We start from the raw sequence: 23,216 nt of genomic DNA on the forward strand, positions 1-23,216 counted from the left end.
TTCCGCTAATCAACCAATTTCTGAAACCCACAAATCTTCAACCTGTTGTTCTCATAAGGTTCATTCCATAGACCTGCTATCATCTTAGTCACTCGCTTCTGGATCCTCTCCACCTCCTCCCCATCAAGATCAACGAGATGAGGTCTTATCAAGGCTCGGTACAGAGGAACAATAACTTGCTTGTCTCTGCTTGTCAAAGTATTTTTCAACAACCAAGTGAGTTGATGAGCTGATTTAGTCACTTTCGTAATGTGCCACCTAAACTTCATCTCCCTATCCACCAACACTCCCAAGTCCCTGGCCTCTTCAATCTCCTGCAGTACAGTTCCACCAATGTGGTATACTGCTGCTAATCTTTTCACCCCAAAATGCATAACCTTACATTTTGTCACATTAAATTGACATCCATTCTCCTTAGCCCAGAATTCCAATCTATCCCAATCGTCCTGCAATATTTTGACATCTTCTGCATTCACTATTGGACTACCCAACTTTGCATCATCAGTGAACAAATGACGCGTGCCTCTTAGATCCTTTCCTATATTGTTAATGAACAAATTAAACAGCAGTGGTCCAAGAACAGAACCCTGTGCACACCACAGGTCACAGGCTGTCTTTTGGACTCTACTCCTGAATAAACTACTCTCTGATATCTCTCCATCAACCACCCACCTCTCCATCTCACCAACCCTATATCCATTCCCATATGTTGTAGTTTACAGATTAGAATTCCATGTGGTATCCTGTCAAATGCCTTTGCCAGGTCCAGCAGTATCACTGTAAACCCATTACCCTTATCCAGTTCAGCTGTCGCTGTGTTATAAAACTTGAGCAAGTTACTGAAGCATGATCTACCCTTCACAAAGCCATGCTGTCCCCCGTACAGTATCTCATTTTCATCAATCCATTCCTGTATTTTTAATTTGACTACTTTCTCCAAGACCTTGACAATGAATCCTGATATGCTGATCGGTCGGTAATTTGCAACAGTAGTCTTGGATCCTCCTTTATGCAGTGGAACTATTTTCCCCTCTTTCCATACCTTCAGGACTAAACCAGACCCAACACTCAGATTAAACAACATGGTCAAGGGCACTGATAATTCTTTAGCCGATTCACGTAAGACCCGTGCCAGTATACCATCCAATCCCACAAATGTATTCACATTAAGGTTCTGTAATAGACTATTCACCTCCACTTCATTCATCACAATTCCAATAAAAACTAACAGTTCCTTCATTTTTTCAATGTCACCACCTGGATGATATACTCTTGCAAAGTGCTCACTCAGTAATTCCACTATATCGACTGATTCAGTGACCTCCTTACCACTAGCATTCCTTAAAATCATTCTGCCATGTACAGTTTTTTTTTTTGCTAGCAGCATATTGAAAGAACTGTTTGGGATTCTCTTTAGCGTGCATAGCTAGTTTCCTTTCATAATCCGCTTTTGCTTTTTTTACCACACTTGTTACCCTTCTGGCCTGTGCTTTATACTGTTTGTGTGCCTGCAGATCACCTTTCTCTTTAAATTCCCTAACACAGTTGTTTCATTTTTTGCAGCTCAATCTTAATGGTGTTATTCATCCATTTAACCCCTACTTGTTTTACTATTCGGACCCTAGGTATACAATCAGCCATAACCTCCTGTAAATGCTCCTTGACCACTTCCCATGCACTATCAACCTCCAGCCCTTGCAGTTTTACATGCCACGGCACTGAACCAAGCAATCTCGTAAGCTTGTCATACTTGTCAGCATGGTAATTCCACATATACCCTATCTTAATCGAAAATTCCACACCTTTAGCCACCTCCCAGGTCAAGCCCTTATGATCACTCTCACCAATAGGTGGCAATGGAAGAGAAGCGAACAACTCAGAAAGTTGTATTGATCACATATTCATAAGAAACAGAATTATCTACGAGGTGTCCTCTGCAATCTACTTTAGCAAAATGGTCATATTCATTACAGTCAAATTCTCAGATGCTATTACCAGGTCAAACACTCTCAAACCCCTAGTATTTTCAATTACATGCTGTCTCAGATAGTTATCCCTTAATAATTGAATAAAATCCATTTCCTTCCTCACATGTGTCCTCTCCTCCTTCCAATCAATGTTGGAAGGAGGAAAGGACCCATAATAATTACGCTCCTTCCATTCATTTCATCAATTTGTTTATGCATACCATCTCCACCATCTATTCCATCACCTGGTCTATAGCAGCACCCAACTGTATATTTTGTCCTGCCAGTCTCAATCTCACAACAAATAGCCTCAAATGAGCTCTTTTCACTATTCTGCAATACAACTTCAATTCTCCTTGGCCGCAGTTCATCAGCTATCATCAATAACACTCCTCCCCCCATTTTATTCTCTCTGTCCTTCCTAAACACACTATAACCTACACATTCTATCCCACTAACTATCATCTTCCATCAGCCATGTTTCACTAATGCCTGTAACCTGTGGCCAGGAAGATCCAACCAAGGCCAAAAATTCTTCCTTCTTGTTCCTAATACTCCTGGCATTAGTATACATGAAATGCAGAGGTCCCTTTGTCCCACCCCTATCTTGATGCATTATTCTAACTATCGCATTCTGATTACTTGTCCTTAGTACTGGCTTGGGTACATTATATACATTCTTACACTCAACTCTCAATGATGTCTGCATATCCACCCCCCCCCTCCTTGGTAGTTCTAGTTTCCCTGGTTCTGCACATCCATTTTCACTTCATTCAGTAACACTTTTTTCAGTCTCTGCACACCAAATCCATTCAAATGCAGGCCCTCCATCTTGTATAAATCCTTTCGCTCATCAACCTCATTCCACACGTCCACGAATTCCACACCACACTGTCTGCATAACCTGTGCATAAAGTCATTTGCGATTATGGCCCTCCTTCTAAACTCCTCTCTGTCATACCACAGCAACAGACTCACCATTGTCGTGACGTTCTATTTTCATGTTGCGTTCTAATCTGCCATCTTGTTTCAAGTCACTCTTATTAATAAAACAACTAATTGCAAATTGATCACCGATCCAAAAGTAGGGAAATTTATGATTATACTGTGCCACCCTATTTTTAGATTAGTCTATATAAAACAGTAGGATCAATTCTTAATTAAGTTAACAGTCTTCTCATTTAGGCCGAATTATTTACTATTCTACTTGGGGCACCCGCAAGATTCGAATTTTTTTTATGAACGGTGCAATAAAAGGGAGTTCAGGGAAACACAATATTTAGATTAACAAAATAAAACATTTAATATATGATATATAACAAATACAAGAATTCTACTTTTAAATGAAACAATACAAATAACTTAATACATCTTGCTAAGTCACTCATTCCAATTCAATGTTCTAAACTTTAACATACAATTCACAGCTTCAAAATTACAAGCTTTCTTAACTCAAGTTAATAAAACAAAACTCCTCATTTGATCAGTCTGCACATATCTATCAGTTGTACTTAATGTTTAAATTCACAGCAGGCACTAATCAAGGTAGACAATATTCCAAGCAATCTTATTTCGGACCTTGAACTTCGGAGATACGTTATAGTTAATGTTAGAATAAACAAAATGTATGACTACTCTTACCAGATACAATCTTCAATACATCAATTCATTGTGAGCACACTTATGAATTAACTTATTTAAGCTAGCGGAACACATTAAATAAAATTCTCCAACGCTTTAACTGAACTACTGTTAATCGCGCTTCACTACTCTAAACAACAGCAATAAGGTACTGATATCTTTCCTTGTTTACTTTTCTCCAACTAGTTAAATTCATTATAATTCTTCTCAGGGCAACATAGAATTAAGACGTAATCCTAGACTAACTGGAACTAATCAGAATTTCCCATTGAATGTCCAGTTCTTTATTTATCTGATTACGACATCAATTTTCCTCTACAACAACAGCTGATTTCACTTGCAGCTGAGTATACGATTCACTACTTTTTTGCTCACTTCTAAACACTCTTCTCTTGAATTTCTGCCCTAAAGAACTTATAATTTCCTTTCACTTCTTTGCTTGTATCCTACCTTCCTTCAGGCTCTGCAAAACTCCCTCCTTTTCTCTAATTAAAATTCTTATTGCCTTTCTTTCTCCTTTTGGTTCCAAGGTCACGCACTCTTCGACTCGTGCTTGTTTATTTCATGCATCTCCATGACAATCAATGAACGCAAACATTTCGCTAATGTAATACAACGCTCTACAACTACATAAGTGATTACATAACGTTAAATTTTACAAATAAGAATAAACAGAATATTTGAGCTACTTAATCAGCTTTTTCATTACGTATACAATTATTTATAATAACACTTTTCATTACTTTATATATATTTTAGTTATCATAAATTTCTACACATATTATTATTTAATAAATTAATAGTAGGTTAAGTTTAGAATAAATATTTAAATAGTAATCCTTAATTAAGGAACAATAAATAATTTTTATACAAATCATGATTAATATATAATAAGCAATGTTAAATGTGAATGAAAAAAAATAAATTACACAACATAGTTTCATTCACAATTTAACACCATCCTAACTCTGTCACTCTTTTCTTTCGCTACCTTTAATAATACTTTCAAGTCCTCTCTCATAAAAAATTTATCTCCTTTCAATTCATTCGTACCTGCCACAACTATCAATTCTTTCACCCTCTGTTTTTGCGCTCTAATACTCTCACTTACATTCTTAAATTTCGCACCAGGTAAGTATGATTTAGTTAAACTCTCATCTATCATACCTGTTAATAATGAGTCACCATACAACACTCTTTCCTTCATTTTTGAAACTCTCCCACTCTTACGCTTATTTTTACTTTCAAACTTGTTTATTTCTGTTAACCGAGGCACTCTGGAAAGTGTTTTGCAGGTGCTCCAACTGCCGCTGCGCACTGTGTATTATTCTGCATAACCTAGCGATCTCATTCCTTACAAATAATTCCTTTTATTTTCATCAAAAAAATTTCCTCTAGTCATCGACTAGATTCGAAACCAAGAAGTCTTCCTTCGTGCGGTCAAGCACCATGGTGTGCATTGACTCCACATCCACTGAGCTACACAGGCTCTTCAAATGCAGATGCAGATAAATAAGATAAATGCAGATCAGTAGTCAAAAAATGGGTTACTGCTACTGACATCAATATTTACACATAACAATACCAACATGGTCAACACTGTTAAATGAGACTGAGGAGAAAGAGATCATGGGAGATTGAAGGAGATAAACTGTATTGGTGTAACTATACTGTAGAAGGTGGAAGAAGTGAGGGATCTGAAGGTGATAGCAAATAAGAAGTTAAAAGTTAGAAGACACTTTGCAAAAGTGATAAAAGTAACTCAGAAAACTGCTATAATGTAAAAGACTGTTCAGTGTATATAAGGTGACATTATACTAGGCACTTATAAGGCCACACTGGATTTCTGTGCACAGATCTGATCAACTGGGTATCTGGGAAACAAGGAAACATTAAAAAAAGAGTGCGTGTATGAGTGAGCGAGAGAGAGAGAGAGAGAGTGCAGACATGATTAAGACTCATCAATGGATGAGGATGAGAAAAGGCAACATGATTGAAACATATAAGTTGGTGAGAGGAGCCAATCAGATAGATGTAGTGGAAATATTATAGATACTGGGTAGTGGAAGAATGGGAGATTATCTAGGAAAGCTGTATACGTAAGGAAGAAGTCAATATTTTTGTAAGAAGAGTTGAATGAGTAGAGTGCTGCTGAAATGGATGGGGAGTGCACCAATTTTCAACGTGTTCCAGACAAGGTAAGGTAAGTATCATGGTCTGTTGAAAGTCTGGCCTCCTTCAATTAGTCTTGTGAGTGCCTAGAGATGCAAAAATTATATTAATACCATATCATGATTTTACAAAAGAATAGTTAGCTTTTCCTATGTCTATGCGAAGGACTTTGAGTCCTCATTTAAACACAGGAAATACTAGCTATTCTTTCAGTGCGAGACCACCACTCCCACTTACTGGAGGCCTGAAGTACCTCGAAAAAGTTCCATCTTTGGTCTCTAAAGCAGAGTTCAGGACTATATAAAAATAAATTTAAAAAATTACAACAAACTATATAAAATTTGAATAAAAATATTTAAAAAAAATGGGCTAATGTACATCTTTCACTGAAGATGTACATTAACCAATCCACAGTACAAAATATACAACTGGTTAGTAAATAACCTTTCATAGGTAGCAGCAACATAAAAAAAAAAATTCATGAGAATTTTGATTATACAGCATATCAAAGAAGTTTGAATAAAATATGGCTACTTACTTCTGGTGACCAGTTAGTCTTTGATTCAGCAAATCCAGATAGAATTAACTGACTCACAGTAAATACAGAAATAGCTACTTTAATGACAGGAACAAGTACATCTTCAGTGAAAGCCTAAGAAAAAAAAAATTAAATATACAGTTCATTTATTAAATTGCACAAACATTTGCATGAAATATAAATTTATGCTGATTGCATTCCATCTTACAAGAGGCAGAAAATTCCATCGCCTTTTGTGAGACTAGTACTCTATGTTCATTGTGAAGAATTTATAGAGATATAAACACACTTGCTGAAGCAGCGGCACACTCAAGATTTAATCATTGACGGGCCAGGTTGAGTAGATGATTTGAGAATAGACACTACGCATTGTGTATGACCTATGACTGAGCATCTGCAATGATAGCCAATACATGATACCTGTGATTTCCTTTGGTCCGACTCAGACAAACGAAGTAGTACTCGGTCTGCCCAAGCGCTACTTCTTTTGCCTTGCATTCACAGCAGCATTGATTCCTGAGAGCTATAGGGTATTCCCACCTTATGTGACTACTAATTGATAAGTAGATTAGAAATAGAAGACACGACACAACATAAATAAAAAAATGAATTTTAATTAGGGAAAGATTTTTGGAAAATTTTCTAGTGTTTTTTTTCCTTCCTCTTTTTTTTGGCAAGGAGGGACCCTTGGGCCTTCCTGAGTGTGCTACTGTGCTGAAGTAATTATTTTACTTACAATTATAAAAATTACACTGGACATTTCAACCTCTGAATTGAGATCATCATCAGGAAAACATACATATGCACAGGACACAAGCTACATGACATTCTACAAAAGTAAGATAAATCTAAATGTTTTGTTAATTTTTTATCCAAGCCTGACCCATGGTGAAAAAAAAAAAAAACAATAATAAATAAAAAATTATACAGAAATATAAATTAGTTAATTAACAAATTAATTAGTCGAGTGATTAGTGCATCTGCTCTCCAGCCAAAAGGCTGTGGGTTTGAATCCCGCTGTGAGCATGGATGTTTGTGATTGTCTGTAAAAATATTAGTGGTGGGCAGTAGACGGTGTTGGTGTAGATGATGTGGTTTGCTGTAGATGGTGGATTGAGTGGTGGAGAAGACGGAGCTCTAGAGCAGGTGATGAGTCCCTTGATGAGTCTTTGGACTCCCTGGAGATGCCAGGTAATAATAATAATATAATAATAAAGTGTAGTAGCAAGGCTTATACGTTGGTCATACATAACTGGTAATTAGTTTACGGAATTAACAACGTATATAAAGTATATTAATTAAAGGTAACTTTAATAAATAACTTGATATAAATAAATTAGTGACGTTGCCGAAATATAGAAGTTATTTATTAAAGTTACCTTTAATTAATATACTTTATATGCATTGTTAATTCCGTAAACTTATTACCAGTAAATAATAAAGTGGTAGAATGGTAACTGCTGCAGAGGACATTGTTGAGGGATTTAGTGATCAATTTATAAGGGTATTTCATCCTGAATAATCCTGGATAATCTGTATATCTGGAGTAGTTTGGTAAGGTACTGCAGTGATTCGTGAGAAGTAGGATACAGAAATGGGTTGATAACAACAGTTTTAAAGTAGTAACAGATAACAGCAGTAACAAACCCATGCTGTGGTTATCAGCATGGGTTTGTTAAAGGGAGATCATAAATTAAAGATGCAAGAAATTATATTCTTGGTTGAATCCTTTATCCAAGTGTAAGCAAACAAAGTTTGCACCTGAAGTATTTTCAGGACATGCCAACTCGTATATTATTATTATTATTACATAACACCTCGAGGGAGTCCAACAGAAGCTAATGACTTCACATCACTTGCCTTAGTATCCTATTATACCAAGCACATATCCTTACAGACATGTATAATGCTATACATTATGGGAAGGTGTCACTACCCAGACAAGTTTCACTATATAAGTGAAGGGAAGTCTAAAAAATTCAGGTGATCCCTCCCCCCCCAGATAATTCTAAACTCAAGTTCTGTGTGTATATATACACAGTAAAACTTCCTTATATGAACGCCTTCAATTACGAACAAAGTGTTTTATGAACTTTTCCATTGAAAAATAATTGTACTGATTGGTGGACGTTGTTCGTTTTACGAACAACGTCCACCTGACACACAACTGAATCCAATCTTTAGTGTGTATCATAATTTTGATAAATTTACTCACTGGTTCAAGGTTTTTTTCCTCCAGTTGTCTTGTGGTGTTTATTTAATAATTAGTTAATAATGACTCCTAAAAAGTGCAGCGATGAAAATAAACAGAAAAAGAGAGCACCCATACCAACTATTGAACTCAAGTAAGAACTTATAAATGGGAAAATGGAACTCGTATTTCTGAACTTTTTAATGATTATAACATGGCAAAATCAACAATCTGTACTATTATTAAAAACAGAGATGCGATTGAAAAGGCTGATGTGGTGAAAGGAGTGAAAACTTTGTATCTTAAAAGATCTCAGGTTGTTGAGGAAATGAAAAAAAACTTTTGTTAGTGTGGATTAATGATAAACAAATGGCAGGTGACAGTATTTTGGAGTAAAACCTGGTTTTACTCCATTTTTATGGAGTAAAACCAGGTTTAAAATTGCTTGGTATCTTTAACATAACTATACCCAAGTTAAAAATACTTTCTACATTTATATCTCCTCCTGAGATTTTTATTTAATAAGGTTATAACACCTTATGGTAACTTGTTTTGGTAAAATACTTACAAGCTCTGCATTACTAAATCTTGGTATTTCTAGCCTGGCTCCCACTGATGAGACCTCAATAAAGGTCGAAACCGGTCTGGGTAGTGGCCCCTTGCCTTTAATACAAAACATCATACATCCCCTTCTTGGAGATGTGTTTTGGCATTAAGGGTAAATATTAAGATTAGTGATCAGAACTTGCTCCACCTTTACCACGAGTTGCCTTGATCTTGCACTACCTGTAGGATCAGCTAGTCTTGCATAAATTGCAGGCGCAAACTTGACATTTTGTCTGTTTGCTTACTTGGGAAAAATGGAGTAAAACCAGGTTTAAAATTGCTTGGTATCTTTAACGTAACCTTAAGCTTTCAACCCTGGAATCTAGTGCCAACAGTGATGACTTTAAATGCTAGTAGGGGGATGGTTTGAGCGTTTTAAAAAGAGAACTGGGATCAATAGTGTAGTAAGGCATGGAGAGGCTGCCATGCTAACAAAGAGGCTGCTAATCAATATGTAGATGGATAGATGGATTTAAAACTTATGTAGGGATGGAGGGATTTATTCCTCAGCGAGTGTTTAATTGTGATGAGACAGAACTTTTCTGGAAAAAGATGCCTAAGGAAACTTATAACACACAAGAAGAGAAAGCACTGCCAAGACACAAACCGACGAAGGAACGGTTAACTCTCTTGTTGTGTGGTAATGCTAGTTGTGACTATAAAATTAAACCTTTGTTAGTGTTTCACTCAGAAAATCCCAGAGAGTTTAAATCAAATAATGTAATAAAAAGTATACTAGATGTGATGTGGAGATCTAACAGTGTAAAAATCTACCTTAAAAAGAACAATCTACCTTTGAAAACAATTCTTGTGCTGGATAATGCACCTGCTCAAATCCCTGGCTTGGAGAATGATTTGGGTGAGCACAACTTTATAAAAGTTGTGCTCACCCAAATTTCAAATTTCTGCCTCTTAATACCACTCCTCTTATCCACCCCATGGATCAGCAGGTCATTTCCAATTTCAAAAAATTTTATACAAAGACTTTGTTTCAAAGGTACTTCGAAGTGACATCTGACACACAACTGACCCTCAGGGACTTTTGGAAAAAAACACTTTATTATCTTGCATTATTTGAGGCTTATAAATAAAGCATGGGGGGGGTCTTTAAAAACTATGAACTCAGCCTGGAAAAAATTGTGGCCTGAGTGTGTCACAGGCACAGATTTTGAAGGTTTTCCTGCAGAGCCAACAGAATCTGTGGTTGATGAAATTGTGTCTGGGCAGATCCATGGAATTAGAAGTGGACAATGCTGATGTAGAGGGGTTGGTGGAAGATCATCAAAGACAGCTTACCACTGAAAGAAACTGCAAAAGGAGCAGAATGAGGAAGTTAAGGAACTTTTTTTAGAGGAGGAAGAGGAGGGGCCCAGTAAGGGAACCATTCAAACTGCTGAAATTAAAGAAGTGTGCTTCCATTGGGAAAAAATCAAAACCACTGTAGAAAAGTGGCACACTGATGTATCTATGGTTAATAACAGTGTTAACATGTTTAATGATAATATCATTGCAAATTTATCTTGTTCTTGAAATTTTAGAAAAATTTTAAGAACAAGACAAACCCAGATGACTCTAGATAAGTTTGTAATCAAAGCTAAAGAATCCCCATCTAGTCCACCCATAAAACAGAGGAGAGGAGAGATACATAGTAATATACTTAGATTTCACAAAGGCTTTTGATAGATTACCACATGATAAGTTGATAGTCAAACTAGAGCAGATGGGGTTGGATATTAGATTAGAGCATTGGATCGGAGACTGGCTATCTGATAGGTGTCAACAAGTTGTGTATGGAGGAGAAATACCCCAGAAAAGGAAAGCCACGTATATGAAAATATGACCTTGCTATTACTTCAACTTTAGTATCACCTCTGGATCTGGCTCCCACTGATGAGACCCCCAATAAAGGTCAAAACTAATGAAGTTCTAACTGAGGCTTGGCTGTTGCTGTTACCCAGGTAGAGGGGTAATGGATGGCAATGCTGTAGCCCATGAAGTTAACTGAGGCATGGCTGTTGCTGTTACCCCTCAGATGAAATATGAGCAGTTCTGCTCGGTGGTGGGGTGAGCCTGCCACTGGGTAGAGCCAATCGCTAAGAGTTCTTCTCAGTCACAGGGTGAGCTGTCACTGAGAAGAACTGGGGGATCTCATGGATTTTTGGAGAGGTAACCCCACACTTATTACAGGGAAACTGGTCTGGGTAGTGACCCATCCCATAATGCATAGCATTTTACATACCTGTAAGGATATGTGCTTTGCATTTTGGGATACTAAGGCAAGTGATGTAAAGTTGTTAGCTTTGTTTGTTTATACTTGGATAAAAGATTAAACCAAGTATATAATTTCTTGGTATCTTTAATTTATAGTATAACCAAGTAGAAAAACTTGGTGCAAGATGTGCTAATTATTGAAGGAGATGGAATTCTAAAGTTGGAATAGATAATGATGGTTGGGAAAGAGTCATGGGAAAATATGGTTTCGGAGAAAGAATTGAACGAGGTGAAAAATTGTTAGAATTTGCTGTGGACCACGAGATGATGATCTGTAACACAAGATTCCAACAAAAGGAGTGTAGAAAATGGACATGGCGATCAAATGATGGGAAACCAAAAACATGATCGATATGATTATGATTAAAAGAAGATGGATAACATCAGTACAGCAATGTCAAACTTTTCAAGGAGCGAATATAGACTCAGACCATAGTTTAGTGATTGCAAACATCAAGTTGAAATTAAAAAAGAAATATAAACCCCAACATCAGAATAGAAGAGATACAGCATGAATAAGTGAAGCAGCAATAGGAAGAAGGTACAGAACAGTGTTAGAAGAGAAATTTAAAAGTGTGGAGAAAAAAAAACTCAAATTTAAGAGTGAAAAGAGTAATGAAGGCGATAGAAGATGCAGTTGAAGAAACAGTACCAGAAGAAGAGAAGATCAAGAAGAAATGGATTACACAAGAAACACTGAAGTTAGTACAGGAGAAAAGAATGTTGAAGAAAGAAGGGATACATCAGAACGAAAGAGTAATACAGGAGAAAGTGTAATGAGGTGAAAAAAGCAGTCAGAATGGATAAGATGAAATGGTTAGAAGCCCAATGCAACAATATATAACAGTACTATGGAGAGCATAAAACAAGGGAGGTATACAAAATGATCAGAACCATTAATGGAAAGTGGCAACCAAAACAGACCACAATTAAAGATGAAAAAGGCAAAGTATTGCTGAATAAAGAAAAAATTGTACAACAGTGGACAAGATACTGTAGTGAGTTATATGAAGAGAAACTAGATTCAGATAGCATTGGGAAACTGACTGAAGAATTTAAGCAGATATCACCACCAGGTAATGAGCATGATATGGACATTTTAAGAGGAGAGGTAGAAAAAGCAATAGGACGGCTAAAACACAACAAGAGTCCTGGTAACGATAACATTACTGGAGAAATGATTAAATATGGTGGTGAAAGTATGGTTACAGAAATGCACCGACTATGAAATATTGTATGGAAAGAAGGGAAAATGCCAGAGGAGTGGGTGAAATCAATATTCGTAACATTATACAAGAAAGAAAATAAGCTAGAATGTAAAAATTATAGAACAATTGCCTTGATAAGTCACCTTGGTAAAGTGATGATGATCATATTGACAGAAAGATTGAGAACACAATTGGAAGCATGCCTTGCAGATGAGCAAGCAGGATTTAGGAAGGATAGAACTACAATTCAACAGATTTTGACAATGAGGTTAATAGCAGAGAAAGCTAGGAGAAAAAACAAAAACATATATACTTGCTTTGTTGATTTTCAGAAAGCATTTGACAGTATTGATCAGAAAGTGATATTAGCAGTTCTGGAATCCTATGGAATTGATAAAAAGCTAATAGCTATATTAAAAGATGTTTATCAGAATGCAGTTGCAGCAGTTAGAATAGGTGATGATTTGGGGAAATGGTTTAAAACAAGTAGAGGTACTAGACAGGGAGACCCAATATCACCAAGCATTTTCATCGCACATTTAGAAAGAGCAATGGACAAACTGAAAGAAGATGCCAAAGGAATATCTGTACACAGAACGAGAATTAACAATCTGAGATTTGCAGATGACATTATTATTATTGAAGAAGACGAAAGAGAACTACATAAAACACTGAAACTGTTAAATGAGGAAGGGAAGAGATTTGGACTTGTTATGAACTTGGAAAAAACAAAGACAATGGTATTTGGTGAGAAGAACATGAAACAAAAGATACAAGTGGATGGAACTGATATAGAAAATGTAGAACAATTCACATATTTGGGAAGTAAACTGACATATGACTTGGACTGTAAAAAAGAAATAAAGATCAGGATTGCAAAGGAAAGAACAAATCTGAAGGCCATGGATAACATCTGGAAAAGAAAGTGATCAGCCTGCAAACAAAACTAAGAGTACTGGAAACATGTATCTTCAGCGGTGTACTGTATGGATCTGAAATGTGGGTAATAAATAAGGAATCAAGAAAAAGAATTTTGACATTTGAAAGAACTTGTTACAGGAAGATTCTAAGAATAGAATGGATACAGAAAATCACCAATGAAGAGCTCTATCAGAAGATACAACCATAACAGAATCTAATGCAGAAGATTATAAAATGGAAGCTGCAATTATTTGGACACATCTGTAGAATGAGTGAGGACCGGAAGATAAAGACATTTGTGTTTGGTATTTTGAATGGTTTAAAAATAAGAGGTAGACCATACAGAGAATGGATAGACGATATAAAAGACTGGTGTGTAATGGATGTACAAAAACTGCGACACTGTGCACAGGACAAAGAAAGGTGGAAGAAGATAGTGAAGCAGGCATCGGACATCAACAGGCAGTGAGCCCATGATTCGTAACGATGATGATTAAGAGAAGGATCACTACCCAGACCGGTTTTGACCTTTATTGATGAGAACTTATACCACCTTTGCCATGAGTTCCCCAGTCCTGAAAATACTTCAGGTGCAAACTGTGTTTGCATATACTTAGATAAAGGATTAAACCAAATATATAACTGGTATCATAGCCAAGTGAAAAAACCTTCCATCAACTTATTTCTAATCCAGAGAATTTTAATAATAAGGTGTGACACCTTTTGGCATCTGGCATATGGAAATATGACTTCTCCATTACTTCCACTTTAGTATCACCACCTCTGGGTCTGGCTCCCATTGATGAGACCTCAATAAAGGTTGAAACTGGTTGGAAGCTTGGGTGATGGATGGCAATGCTGTAGCCAATGAAGTTCTAACTGAGGCTCAGCTGTTGCTGTTACCCAGGTAGAGGGACAATAAATATCAATGCTGTAGCCCATGAAGTTATCTGAGGCTCGGCTGTTGCTATTGCCCATCAGATGAGATATGAGCGGTTCTGCTCGGTGGTGGGGTGGGCTTGTCACTGGGTAGAGCCAATGCTGAGAGTTCTTCTCAGTGACAGGGTGAGCCTGTTAATGAGGGGAACAACCACTGAGTTAAATGATCCTTTGAGTCACTCATTGTTGGGTGATCTGGGGGGATCTCATGAGTTTTTTGGAAAGGTAACCCCACACTTAAACAGGGAAACCGGTCTGGGTAGTGATCATTTCTTTAATGCATAGCATTATACATGTCCGCACAGAGATGTGCTTTGCATTATGGGATACTAAGGCAAGTGGTGAGAACTTATACTGCCTTTGCCACGAGTTGTCCCAGTCCTGAAAATATTTCAGGTGCAAACTTTGTTTGCTTACACTTGGATAAAGGATTAAACCATTTTCAAGCATTTTCATCGTACATTTAGAAAGAGCAATAGACAAACTGAAGCAAGATGCCAAAGGAATATCTGTACATGGAATATATAACTGGTATCACAGCCATGTGAAAAAACTTTGATTAAAATGGTCCACGTTTGGTCCTTACAACAGTGTTTCTGGACTATGTAAAAAATAAATAAAATATAATAATAATATGATTAAAAAATTTGCTTAGCCTGCCCATGGTGCCTTTTATAGTTAGTAGACACATAAAACTCACACACACATCTGATTTAATTTAAAATTTATCAATCATGGAAAAGATGAATTTTAAAAGTAAAGGATCACAATGTATCCCTCTTAATTCTAATTGATATGCTTATATATATTCGTTTTTAAGGATAAACTGTTCAAAAAAACAATTTTTGCAGAAATAATAAAAGCTACATGACCTTACCATGTTGTAAGATTGAACAGCTGAATATGCCCGTACCATGGTTGACAATGACATAACAAACCAAAATGCAGATAAGGTCAACAAAGTTCGTATACCCCTCTTTCTTGAATAAAATGAAATATAGATGGTTGACAGCTAAGGGAATAAAGAAAAATCTTTAAATCATTTCATAAAACTTTCTCACAATATTTGTAAATTGTAGAAATATTCTAAATGAATCCTGCAAGTGCAACTCACCTATTCTACTTGGGTTTAGTTGAAATTATGGCCAAGGCAGTATAAAGTCATTATGTTTTTACTGGATGAATTACATAATGAAAGAAAGTAGTCTGTTAATAATGGCATATGTCATTTGACTTGTCTATTTTTCAGGATTAAAAAATTTAGAATTTGTACACAGAAAAACCTTTCCAACTTTATGAGAATGGCTAACTCATCTTATAAAAATCCCTTAAAAAAATTATAAATACACAGGTCTTCCAACCAAAGGACAACAGTCACATCATTCTTGTGAGTGCACTATATAGAAGTATCACTATTACTCTGAAGCAAATTTTACATTACTTTAGAATATTAAATCAAGTGTGCAATACAAATTCTGTCAAATGAATGTTCATGGACTATAGTATTATACTTGAAACCTGTTATCAACGGAGCCATAACAGAGCCTTATTTTTTCCCCTTTATTATACCCACTCTCTTTCAATCAAATCTGTTCCTTCCTATGCTTAAATCAACTTTAACTAACTTACAGTAATCTTCTTCTTCTTCTGCAGCTTCTCCCACTTAAGTGGGGTCACTGTTTATAATGAGTCTCCTCCACACCTTCCTGTCTTGGGCTGTCACCACATCCAAGTTCTTCATCCTCAAGTCCTCTTCTACCAGCTCCCTCCATCTCTTCTTTGGCGGCCCACACTTCCGCCTTCCTTGCACATCCATCTGCATGACCCTTCTTCCCACATATTCGTCCTCCCTCCTCATCACATGACCAAACCATCTCAACCTTGCCTCCTGTATTTTCGCTCCTAAGTTTGTAACTTTCACTGTTCCCCTGACATAGTCATTTCTCAGACGATCCTTTCTGGTCACACCGCACATCCACCTACGCATTCTCATCTCTGCTACTTCCATCCTGCTGATGTTATTTTTCCTCAGGGCCACAGTTTCTATAGCATATGTCATAGCTGGCCTCACTACTGTCCTATAAATTTTGCCTTTCAGATTGATCGGCACCCTCTTATCGCATAACACTCCAGCCATCTCCCTCCAGTTCCTCCAACCTGCTTGTATCCTGCATCCCACTTGCTTCTCAGCTCCTCCATCTTCTTCCACTGTTGAACCTAAGTATTTAAAGTGTCTCACCTTCCTGATGACATTTCCTTCCAGCTCCAGGTCTGTCTCCTGGCCACCGCCCACTGCGCAACACATATACTCTGTCTTACTTCTGCTCAGTCTCATACCTCTCTCTTCCAGTATTTTTCTCCATCTTTCCAGTTTAGTTCCCACTTCTTCTCTTGAATCTACACACAGCAAGATATCATCTGCATACAACATTGTCCAAGGCGCATCTTCTCTCACCTCCTCTGTTACCACCTCCATCACAATATTAAACAGAAACGGACTTAATGCTGACCCTTGATGCAAGCCAACTGTTACTTGAAAACTTTCTGTCTGTCCCAAACAGGTCCGAACACTTGTCTTCACATTTCTGTACATTTCCTGCACCAACCTGACATATTTCTCTGGCACCTTCTTCTCCCTCAGACACCTCCAGACTTCTTGCCTTGGCACTCTATCGTATGCTTTCTCCAGATCAATAAATACCAGATGTAGCTCCCTTTGTTTCTCTCGATATTTTTCCATCATCTGTCGTAACCCAAAGATAGCATCTGTTGTTGATCTACCAGACATGAAGCCAAATTGTCATACAGATCTTGATATGCCATGGCCTTCGCCTGTGCCACAACTCTCTTGGCTTCTTGCTTTCTCTCTTTGTACACCTCTCTGTCCTCTTCCACTCTTGACTCATCCCACTTCTGCTTTGCCTTCCTCTTAGCTGTCACTGCCACTTGTACATCATTATTCCACCACCAACCCTCCTTCTGCTCTCTAATCTTTCCAGATGTCTCACCAAGCACCTCGATTGCACAGCTCAGGATTACTTTTGAATTATGTTTCCACCAATCTTGTACACTTTCCAGTCCATCCGAAATCCACTCTAACACCCTCTCCCTAAAACAATTCCTCACACTCTCCTCTTTTAAGCAAAACCACTTAATTGTCTTCATCCCATGGCATCCAGAAGTTCTTATCTTCGATCTTATTTTAAAGTCTGCGCACAGCAGTTGGTGTTGTTGTGCTACTTATCTGTTGGAATTACTTTACAATTTGTCACAACTTTAAGATGTTTTCTTCTAGTCAAAATGTAGTCAATTTGTGAGCTGGTGTTACCACTCCTAAATGTTATCAAATGTTCTTCCCTCTTGTAGAAAAACGAGTTCACAATTGCCAGATCAAACGCTACTGCAAAGTCCACAACCCTCTCTCCTTCCTGGTTCATCATTCCCACTCCATGGCCACCATGCACCCTTTCACAGTCTCTATTCGGTCTTCCTATGTGCCCGTTCAAGTCTCCTCCGACAATCACCATCTCATTTTCTTCTAATTCCCTCACTTCTTCATCTAACACGTTCCAGAACTCATCTTTTTCCTCTGCTGTACAACCAACTTGCAGGGCATATACACATAATACGACCACCCGCTCTTCTCCAAGACCCAATTTCATTCGCATGATCCTGTCGTTCCTTCTACCCACGTCCAGTACTTCACCCTTCATTCTGCCACACACCACAATTCCTACACCATTTCTTCCCTCGTTATTCGCTCAGCTAACTAACTCAGCTCAACTAACTTACAGCAATAATTCCTTATTTTTACCTTTTCTACTCATCTATGAAAGTCTACTCCTAATTCTTATCATATTTTCTCTCTTTCTTTCTTTCTTTCTTTCTCTCTCTATTATTTGGGTTACTAATCTCTAGACATTATCTTGTCTTCTTTTGTCAAAATCTGACAAATGAATCAGTCCAGACTTAAGATCTGATCAAGATTTTATACAATCGATAACTTTCTCAGCTCTAGATCTCTTTGAACTTTTCACAAGCACTTCAAATGTGAACTTTGCCAAATGAAGCCATCACCTTATTGTAATAAGTACTTTAGTAAAACATGACCTCCCTTTAGCAAATCCATGCTGTTCATCAAAGATAATAATAATAATTATTATTATTAACATCTGACCTCCATGGAGTCAGAGACTTACCATGGGAGGTACACACTATTGCATACAATGCTCATTCAACTGTGTTTTAAACTGATTGAATGTGTTTACACCCACAACACATGCAGGCAATACATTTCACTCAAGGTTGGTTGACTGGTAGAGCCTCTGCTACTAATGGCTCGCAAAAAGTTAAGCAAGTTTGAGCACGGTTAGTAGTTGGAAGGAATAAATCATTTGATGCTGTTGGCACACTCTCCCTCGATGAGTCTTTGGACTCCCTGGAGGTGTCACATAATAATAATAATAAATCACTCTCAATGAAAAGAACCTGTTCCTCACTCCTCTGCTCACACTATCCTTATATAGTTTCCAGTGATGGCTTTTTGTTCTATCTCCTCTCCCATTCTATAAAAAATCTCTTTCATGTCAATCGGATAACAACTGCTGACTAGATTAAATGTCTCAATCATATCCCCCCTTCCTCCTATTCAGAAGGCTTTGCAACTTATATTCTCTCAAACTGTCCTCATACTTCACATTCCAAAGCCCACTGACTACCTTTGTGAATCTTCTCTGGATCCTTTCCAACATATCCTCGTCACCATGAAAACCCAGTGGCCAACTCTGTGCACAATAATCCATATGAGGCCTGATCAAGGCATTATACAATGGCATCATAACCTTTTTATTTCTGCATGTCAGGGTACTCAGCATCATTGACATTATCTGATTTGACATTTTCACAACTTGTGCAATGTGACCCCTGAATTTTAGGTCCCTGTCCACTATCACTAAAGGAAGTAGAGGAGATTTCTCATCTTCTCTACTTCCTTTAAAGTTTCCCCACCAAGCATATACTTTGCATCCCATCATTGCTTACCAAATCTCGAAACCTTACACCTTGCAACATTGAACAGACAGTTCCACTTACCTTCCCCATTCATGCAATCTATTCAAGTTCTCCTGTAAGGCCATAACATCTGCTTGACTGCATTGTTCTCTCCAATTTTGCATCATCTGCAAACAGCTGCATATCACTAGTTAAATCCAATCCAATATCATTAACATACAAATTTAACAACAATGATCCCAAAACTGATCCCTGCAGTACACCACTAGTGACTTCCTCTCTTGGAATACTGCACCCCATAATAACATCGTTGTCAACCCAGCTTTGTATCCTGGTTCTCAACAGCCACTCTGACACTTTACCCACAACAACTGACACACAGACAGGCCTATAATTGGATGCTTGAGTTCTGTAACCTTCCTTAAGAAGTGGCACAATCTTGATTTCCTTCCACTCCTTTGGAACTTGACCCAATGTCAAGGCAGATGTCAACTCTCTAGCATATTCCTTCAAAATATGTGGTGATATATTATCAAGTCCACAGCCTTATTAAAATCAAGTTTGCTCAATTCACCATATACCTCTTGCTTACTTAAGTCAGTGTCTCCTCATCATCCACTGCTCTCAAATTCTTCATAATGTCACATTTATAAGATGAAAGATCTTTAGGAACTGCTCATTAAATATCTCAACTATATCCTCTGCAGCAGTTGTTCTTATACCATTTTCTCTAATCAATGTCATCATTCCATAAGGATTATTTTTTTTTCATCATATGTTCGCTGAGATCCAGATATTGAATGGTCAATCCGATGCTTGGTGATGTGCCACACCAGACCTCACCATGTAGTCCTGTTGTATGCTTTTCTGGAGGCGTCAACTCTCTGGAGATCAGTCACTCCACACAAAACCATCTTTTACTTTCTCATTGATGGTCTACCCCTTCCTCTTTTTCCTGGAATTTTACTCTCCATTACTGTTCTGAGAAGTCCTCCTTTCATCCTTTGTGTGTCCAAATTATTTTAACTTTCTTCTGTCAATATCCTTAAGGAGCCTTAACGTTATACTGAGCTTTCCTATCACCCATTTATTTGTATGCCTTTCAATATATGATATCCTCAACAGCCTTCTGTAACACCACATCTCAAAAGCAGCTATCCTTTTCTTATCTCAGTTCTTTAGGTTCCAAATAGCTGTTGGAAAAACAACTGCATTCAAAATCCTTGACTTTGTTCCCATGGAGATAGATCCATCCTTCCAGATTTTAAACAAGCTCCTCAACATCACCAAACTTGCAATTTTACATATACCTTTTCCTCAGAGAAGTCCTCACACTGTTGGCAACCACCCAGGTAATCACTTCATGATCACTCTCACCAACTGCAGGATGATTGGACATCTCATTTATAATAACATCCTGTGATGAGATGATCAAATCCAAAAACCTCAATCGTCATGTGCCCTCTGTTACATACTACCTGTTGCCCCTCAGAAACTCGAGAAATTAATTTTCTTTACTTCCAGTTGTTTTCTCATCATCCCAGTCTATATTACCATGATTAAAATCACCAATAATGATCAGCCTTTTCTTATTTGCTTGGATAATTTGATTATGCATTTCATGGTCACTACTATCCGCATTACCAGGTCTATAACAACACCCGATTAAGTATTTCATTCTGTTCATCTCTATCTCACACCATACTGCTTCAAAACCACTGCCACTATTTCCCTATTGCATCTCTACCTTGAATGGACATAACTCTTTTTTCTATCATCAATAGCACTCCACCCCCCTTTTTACCTTTTCTATCTTAACAAATTACATCATACACTTCCATCTCTATTTCTGTCAGGATGTCATCCTCATCCAACATACCTCACTTATTCCAACAATCCTTGGGTGAACACACTCGATTAATGCAATAATTTCATTTGCCTTGTTTCTTATGCTTCTAGCATTTGTATACAAACATAATAGCTCATTCCTGGATGCAGCTTATGGTGACTGATTCATTTCTTTTTCTTCTTATTCATCTTAGAACATTCTTCAAATCCAACTGTTTTCCAACATCACAGATTATCATCTTCCCTTTTTGTCTACAGATGAATTTAGTGGTACACCCAGGGTGGGGCAAACAGCCCTGGCACCCCCCCCTCTGAAGATAAAGGGAAAAAAAACACTAGAAAATTTTCCAAAAATCTTTTCCTAATTAAAATTTATATTTTTATTTATGTTGTGTCTTGTCTTCTATTTCTATACTACTTATGAATTAGCAATCATTACAGATGTTCAGTCATAGGTTGTATGAGATGCGTAGTGTGTATCCTCAAATTGTCTACTCAACTCATCCTCCTCCCCCCCCCCAAGATTGAATCCTGAGTGCACCATGCAATGCATTCTCATCCTCTTGGAGCATCAACCATTCTGCCACTGTGTTCCCCTGTCCTACTGGAATCTTCCTTGTTTGCTTATTTTCTTTCACACATGTTCTCTCATTCTCTACATTTATGCTACCCACTTCTTCATTCATAAGCACCACTTCAATTTCTCCTTCCTTACTCTCCCGCTCATTCACATTGCTTCTTACTTTACTAGATTCATTTTCTACACTCATTTCTCTACCTTCCAGCAGCAGTCTCGCTTTCTTAATGACTCGCTCCAAAACCATTAAAATGCATTCCATCACTCTTATACATTCAATTCGCCCTTTAAACTCATTCTCCACACAATAATAAACTGCAATCCTTTCTCGTTACATATTTACCCTAACATATCATTCACAATCATTGTTCTCTGTCTGATTTCATTACTGTGATATCTGGGCAACACACTGACTACCATGCCCATCACACTATTATCTTTTATCCTTCTCAACAACCCCCCTGATATCCAATCTTATGTTTTCCTTGTTACAGTCAAATCATTTGTCCCTGTTACCACTACCAACTCTTTATCTTACTTACTCTTCATATCCAATGCCTCTATCACTCTATTCATTTAACTCCAGGAATTTTCAAACCTTGTACATCTTGATTACCACACCTCTAATAATTGAATTCCCATACCATGCCACTCACATTACATTATCTGTGTGTCAGCTGTTGTGATTAAGTTGTTCGAGAAGCTGGTGAGAACTAGGATCCAGAATTCAGTTGACACAATGGTATTATCTTTGATGGACAGCATGGATTTGCTAAAGGGAGGTCATGTTTCAGTAATCTGCTTACTTATCACGATAAGGGGATCTTTCTTGGACAGAGGAGAGGGATACACAGTAGTACACTTAGATTTTGCAAAGGCCTTTGGTTGATTCCCACATAAGTTGAATAGTCAAACTAGAGCAGAAGAGGTTGGATATTAAATTAGTGCATTGGATCGGAGACTGGCTATCTGATAGGTATCAGCAAGTTGTGTATGGGAGAGCAATATCCCAGAAGAGGCAAGTCACTAGTGGTGTACATCATGGATCTCTTTTAGGGCCATTGCTGTTTAACTTGTATGTTAATGATATTGGGGAAGAATTGGGTGGGGATATTCAGTTATTTGCAGATGATGCAAAGTTGGGACGAACCATAAAGAGTAGTGAAGATGTTGTGGCCTTACAAGAAGACTTGAATAGATTGAGTGAATGAGCATGGAAATGGGATGCCAGTCCAATGTTGCAAAAGGTAAGGTTTTAAAATTTTGGAAACAAAGATGGGATGCAGAATTTATGCTTGGTGGGGATATATTGTTGGAAGTGGAGGAT

At 37.5% G+C, this 23,216-nt stretch overlaps 1 protein-coding gene across 4 annotated transcripts in view; it reads right to left on the bottom strand.

Annotated features, from left to right (window-relative positions):
- LOC150099946 (ATP-binding cassette sub-family C member 1-like) overlaps window positions 1–23,216 on the bottom strand; it is a 684,487-nt gene that overhangs the window by 568,042 nt on the left and 93,229 nt on the right. For all 4 annotated transcript variants that reach the window (XM_090403130.1, XM_090403131.1, XM_090403128.1 and 1 more), the window contains exons 4-5: window positions 15,332–15,466; window positions 6,319–6,432 (exon numbers count right to left, since the gene is read on the bottom strand). In XM_090403130.1, the coding sequence (XP_090259256.1) occupies window positions 6,319–6,432; window positions 15,332–15,466 (249 nt within the window). The remainder of the gene's footprint in view (window positions 1–6,318; window positions 6,433–15,331; window positions 15,467–23,216) is intronic.

This window comes from Typopeltis vanoorti, chromosome 13, assembly GCF_054136105.1.
Source record: "Typopeltis vanoorti isolate ZY-2024b chromosome 13, IOZ_Tvanoo_1.0, whole genome shotgun sequence".
In the NCBI taxonomy this organism is placed as follows: domain Eukaryota; kingdom Metazoa; phylum Arthropoda; class Arachnida; order Uropygi; family Thelyphonidae; genus Typopeltis; species Typopeltis vanoorti.